Source organism: Penaeus chinensis, chromosome 1 (assembly GCF_019202785.1).
Source record: "Penaeus chinensis breed Huanghai No. 1 chromosome 1, ASM1920278v2, whole genome shotgun sequence".
Taxonomy (NCBI): Eukaryota; Metazoa; Arthropoda; class Malacostraca; order Decapoda; family Penaeidae; genus Penaeus; species Penaeus chinensis.
Genome location: NC_061819.1, coordinates 1,160,127 through 1,166,250, shown reverse-complemented (window position 1 = coordinate 1,166,250; position 6,124 = coordinate 1,160,127). Strand labels below are relative to the sequence as shown.

General features: G+C 41.2%; 1 protein-coding gene across 1 annotated transcript; it reads left to right on the top strand.

Moving 5' to 3' along the window:
* The first annotated feature begins 278 nt into the window (after positions 1–278).
* Positions 279–4,077, top strand: LOC125027842 (mucin-2-like). The gene is made up of 5 exons (XM_047616977.1): positions 279–336; positions 911–981; positions 1,158–1,487; positions 1,685–3,106; positions 3,395–4,077. The coding sequence occupies exons 1-4, from the start codon at positions 279–281 to the stop codon at positions 3,047–3,049; spliced, it is 1,824 nt and encodes a 607-aa protein (XP_047472933.1). The 3' UTR covers positions 3,050–3,106; positions 3,395–4,077.
* The last annotated feature ends 2,047 nt before the right edge of the window (positions 4,078–6,124 follow it).

Genomic DNA, 6,124 nt, shown 5'->3' with positions numbered 1-6,124 from the left:
TAAAATCAACCCAAAAAAGTACATATATCAATACTGCCGCTCGACAAGCAATGGCAAAATCTGCCCATCGAGAAGGGTGTTTGAGCAGCTGCAAAAAGGAGTAATCATCACCAACCAATCACTGCTCTAGATTATGGCTCCCAAGCAAAAGCTTTGCCCGGCAATAGTACAAGTGTTCTCACCTGCATACCAAGTGGGAGGAAGGCCAGGCATGCATGAGCTATAAAAGCCGGCCGGGGAACTGAGTCAGGCACAATCCATCGCCAACCACTCACACCATGGCTGCTCGTGTCACTCCTTGGGTCTGTCTTGCTTTCGCCAGCCTGGCGCTTGCAGGTGGGTGTTGCTTCTATGATATGCAGAAAAACCCGTAAATACAAAATGCACACACATGCACACGCACACATATACTTATTTTTACGGTATAGCAATTCGTTGTGACAATTTTTTTTTTTTTCTTTTAATCTCTCATCCATCCACCAACTCGCTCTTTTTCTGCCTCTCTGTGCCAATCTATCTCTCCCTCCACCCCGTAACTTTCTCTTTTATGTATATATATATGCATATACTAACACATATCTGTGTATATGTATATATATGTATATAAATATATGTCTATATGTACATACATACACACATTTAATCTCGCGCGCGCATGTGTGTATGTGCGCTTGTGTTAAATACAATCTATATGTCCTACATACACGCTGACATATACATAGATTGTGTGTATATATATAGATATATATACATATATATATATAAAGAGAGAGAGAGATGTAGAAAATAAAACGTAAAAAAAACACATGCTGGCACACATATAATGACAGCTAATATATAATATATGAACTTACGAGAAAAGAAGGTATTGGTTGCAATAAAGGAAAAGCTTAACGCCTACAATCCTTAGGAGTGGTCAAGGGCGCTAAGCTCCGAGCTGGGACATGCGAGTACAACGGCATCACATACTGGGGAGGCGTGGTAAGTACTCCAAACTTACAGTGCAATTGGATAATGGTTTTGTGTGAAGTCATGAGCAACATGCTTTCAAAGTCTGAACACAATATAGGTATCATGATGAAAATATTGTAAAAATATAAGCAGTATATGGTCTATATACCATCAAAACTGCACACTTTCCAAATATCATCTCGCAGACCATCGAGTCTCTGCCGGAGCAATGCACTGAGCTCAAGTGCAAGTGGTCTGCCGACGGGAACCCCACGGTGCAGTTGGTGCCCATCGACGGTTGCAGCTGCACCGCCGCCAGGGCTCTCCCGAGCGAGCAGGAGGACCTCGAGCTCCTCCTCCACGCCCAGACCCGTCAGACCAAGAGCCAGTGTCTGTTCAACGGCCAGCTCAAGTGGGGCGGCGCCGTCCTCGACCGGATCGACGAAACTGCGTCAAGCTCGTCTGCAAGAGTGTGGACGGCGCGCAGAACTATCCTGAGCTGCAGACAACGACGGGCTGCACCTGCACACAGCAATGTAATGCTCTTAAGGTTTAGTTTTCACTGCTGAGCTGATGTTTTTTTTTTCTTTTTCTTTTTTTTTTCTTTTTTTTTTGTTAACAAAAGCTTTCAAAGGAAGTAAGATGAAAGTTTTCTGGAAATGCAAGATATATTCAATACAGGTTCTTCTAGTTTCTCAACTGAGATTGAAAATATTCTTTTGAAAAACTGCAGGAATATCCGCTCAGTGAGCTAATACCGTTACGAATAAGGCTTATTTTTTCGACAGCATCCACGACTAGTTCAACCACAACCACGCCAACTACAACCACTTCTACAACTACAACCACTTCAACAACTACACCAACTACAACCACTTCTACAACTACACCAACTACAACCACTTCTACAACTACACCAACTACAACCACTTCTACAACCACGCCAACTACAACCACTTCTACAACTACACCAACTACAACCACTTCTACAACTACACCAACTACAACCACTTCTACAACTACACCAACTACAACCACTTCAACAACTACACCAACTACAACCACTTCTACAACTACACCAACTACAACCACTTCTACAACCACGCCAACTACAACCACTTCTACAACTACAACCACTTCAACCACAACCACACCAACTACAACCACTTCTACAACCACACCAACTACAACCACTTCTACAACTACACCAACTACAACCACTTCTACAACCACGCCAACTACAACCACTTCTACAACTACAACCGCTTCAACCACAACCACACCAACTACAACCACTTCTACAACCACACCAACTACAACCACTTCAACAACCACACCAACTACAACCACTTCTACAACCACACCAACTACAACCACTTCTACAACTACAACCACTTCTACAACCACACCAACTACAACCACTTCAACAACCACACCAACTACAACCACTTCTACAACCACACCAACTACAACCACTTCTACAACCACACCAACTACAACCACCTCAACAACCACACCATCTACCACTACAACCACACCAACCACAACCACTCCCACTACATCTATTACATCTACGACACCACGAACAACAAAAATGGCTACACCTCCGACAACCACAGCAAGTACAACATCAACAACAACCACACCAACTACATCAACTACCACACCAACTACAACCACTCCATCAACTACTACAACCACAACCACACCAACTACAACTTCTACAACCATTCCATCAACTACTACAACCACAACCACACCAACTACAACTTCTACAACCACTCCATCAACTACTACAACCACACCAACTACAACTTCTACAACCACTCCATCAACTACTACAACCACACCAACTACAACTTCTACAACCACTCCATCAACTACTACAACCACAACCACACCAACTACAACTTCTATAACCACTCCATCAACTACTACAACCACAACTACAGCAACTACAACAGTCCTCACAACCCCATCAACCACAGCCACAGAAGATGCCACCGTCAAGGCCTGTCAGGAGGAGACGACGACGGAAGGCCCCACAACCACAGTGTCTGTCACTGACACCACTGAGGCTTGTGTCGGCACCGTGTAATACCCGCGGCCAAGATGGAGAAGCCTCTATAGACTAAATTCAATACTATTCTTAAAGGTAATGGGAGGGGAGACCCATTTTCGTTTTTCACAAATCTGTTCTTTGATATCATATAGTAATTATGATCAAAAAATGAATCTGAGAAGTTTTGACGGGATTCGCCTTTAAAATCACCAAAGAGGAATCTCCGGAAGAAGAAAAAGAAAAAGAAAAAAAGAAAAACGCGGGAAATCTTGATGACGTCACAATAGGCAATTGACCGATGCTGCCATCTCGTCGAACGCAGAATCAGCTGATATTTTCTCAGATCTGTGTGAACATTTTCTGTTGATTTTTTTTCTACAGATAATGTCAGAGATGTAGACGAAGCTGATGTACAGAAGAGCTACTTTAGAGAAGGATGCTGCGACTTTGAATCGTGAAATTTAGATAATCCGGCTGTAATCGGAAGCTAATGGTACTTATGGTTCCCAACAGGCAAATAAAAAGGAGGAAAGGCGCCGCATGGAGGAATAAGTGAACGAGAAAAAGAAAGGAGTGAAAAGCAAGAGTAAATTGGTGAAGGAGAGAAAGGGAGAGAGAGTGGAAGTATATGAGAGAGAGAGAGATTGAATGAAGGGATAAATAAAAGTTACAGAAAGAATGAATGAGGGAAAGAAACACAGGTAGCGAAATTGATTGACTGTAAGGAAGAGTGATAAATATATTGTAGGAAGTCGTTTAAGATAAGTGATGACGCGTTTCTGTGACATCAAAAAGCCTTAAAACAGTGCTCCTGAAATTCAGATTTATTAGAAGACAGCGATGGTTTAGGAGTGGATATCGTCAAAACTACCAAGCATATTAAGTTCATTTGTAGATCAAGACCATTATATTGATAGCAAAGAATAGGTTTTGAATAAAATAAGAAAATATTTGGTTCTCGGATCTGACCATTATGTTTAAGCTTTAGGAATCTATTGGCGAATTTTGAAATCACAGCTTCAATAAATGTATAAGGATTGGCTAAAATAAAGAAGCACTCTTGATGAATTAGTCTCATTTCATATGTCCAATGCATAATATAAGTTGTGTTCCTCCATAAACTATTAACCAAAAATGAAAAGAAAGGACGTTAAGAAAAAAACTGAACCAGTTGTTTTGAATCTTATAAATGAGAGATCATTGAAATACTATTTGAAAATAAGTAAATTATAGTGGGCTATGTAAATAAAAACGTATTTACACAGTGAAGCTCTTGAAGTTTATTCCTTTCATTGTATGAACATATATGGAAGGACGTTCAAAGCGGTTTGTAGATTTCCAGGAACGTATATCCCTGCATATTGGGAAACGTTTCTCTTCACCGTCCGGAGTAAGTAATTGCTGCAAATACTATATTCCTGTAGTCATCCAACTTTCTTCATTTAAACATTTCTTAAGGTGACTCCGTGTTTGTGCGATGTCTCTGGAATAGCAAATTAAAACTTGAACTCTTTTATATATTATACATATATATACATATACATTATCTATATTTGTATATTTATCTATTTAATTACATTTACACACACATACATGTATATACTCCCACACCCACACGTGTTTGTGTTTATGCCACTTCGGGCTTACATTCATTTACAAGGACACTGTTGTCCTGCACTGCTCCCTCCCTTAGCACTGCCGATCCTTTGTGTCCCGTAAACTACTTGCCAATCCTGAGAAGTCTTTTGCAACTTCTATCGACCTTTCAGGAAATTTTGCAGATAACATCGTCTTTTCCAACGCTTCACGTAATTTTGATTATGCTACGGTGGACGTTTTCACGGACTTATGAATTCAATGATGAAGAAGGATTCTTGCAGCTCAATATTTTATTTTTTGGCTTTTGTAGCACATAAACGGGAAGTCGTACATATATCGTTAGTTGACCAATTAATTGAATTTTAGGTATATAATCAAAGACAGAATTATAAACAATTAATAATACACTCTTTATCAGATTATGCCTGACTTGAATTTTCTTTATTATTAGGCACGTTACGCCTGAAATAATATTCCCCGTGACCGCGGAGAAGTCGTTTCACCTTCATGTAAAATGGCATGATGATGACACACACACACACACACACACACACACACATACACACACACACACACACACACACACACACACACACACACGCGCGCGCGCGCGCGCAATCCTATACTAATTCTATTATTATCAATGTTATTATTATTATTATTATTACTTATTGTTATTATTTTTATCATTATTATTATTGCTAATTTCATTGCACTGAAGGAGGCGAGATAAGGGCTGGGAGGAGGGGAAGGGGAACGGAAGGGGAGGAGAAAGGGGACTTAAAGAAGAAAGAGGAAAAGGACGAAGGGACGGGAAGAGGGCTCAAAGAGAAGAAATATGGAGAAGGGGAAAGCGAGTGGAAACGGAGGGGGAAAAGGGAACGGGGGAGGGGAGGAAAAGGGAGGAGGAATGGGGGAGGAAATGGAGGGGATAAGGGAGGATGCGTAGGTGGGGGAGTTTAGGGAGGAAGAGGAGGGGAGTGGGAGAGAAGAAATACAGGGTTTAATGTGGGAGGGAAGAGTGAATTTGAGACAGACTTAGGAGTGAGAGAGAGTGGCAGAACAGGAAAGCGAAAGGTAGAGGGAGAGGGAAAGGACAAGGTAGAGGGGGAAGGAGAGATAAATTAAAACACAGAGGGAGAGGGAGAGGGAAAGGAAATGGGAGAGAAGTGGCGAGAAAAAGAGGAGATATAGAGAAAGAGAAGTCCCTCGGGTCAAATAATCTTTAACATTCATCACCTCAGCTGCGTCGTATTCCTTACTTAGCTTACTAAAAATAATTTGCTGACTCAATTACATAACCGCAGTAGCTAATCACCAACAATAACACCATCAGCCACCATCATCTTTAAGCTGTCCTTCATTCAATCATTCCCACTTGTCGCCGAATAACGACACCTCTAAATGGTATATCACTTACCTTTACATTATTTCCTCTCTTCCGATACCCTCGCTGCCCCTTCATACCTCAGTAATGAAACAATCTCCGGAATGCCAAGCTCGGCAGACTGA

What these genes read in the sequence shown, in the direction of transcription:
- LOC125027842 (XM_047616977.1), top strand. Translation starts at nt 279, where the DNA reads ATGGCTGCTCGTGTCACTCCTTGGGTCTGTCTTGCTTTCGCCAGCCTG. An exon ending in TCACATACTGGGGAGGCGTG is followed by an intron (nt 982 to 1,157) that starts GTAAGTACTCCA and finishes ATCATCTCGCAG; the next exon opens with ACCATCGAGTCTCTGCCGGA. An exon ending in CTGCACCTGCACACAGCAAT is followed by an intron (nt 1,488 to 1,684) that starts GTAATGCTCTTA and finishes GAAAAACTGCAG; the next exon opens with GAATATCCGCTCAGTGAGCT.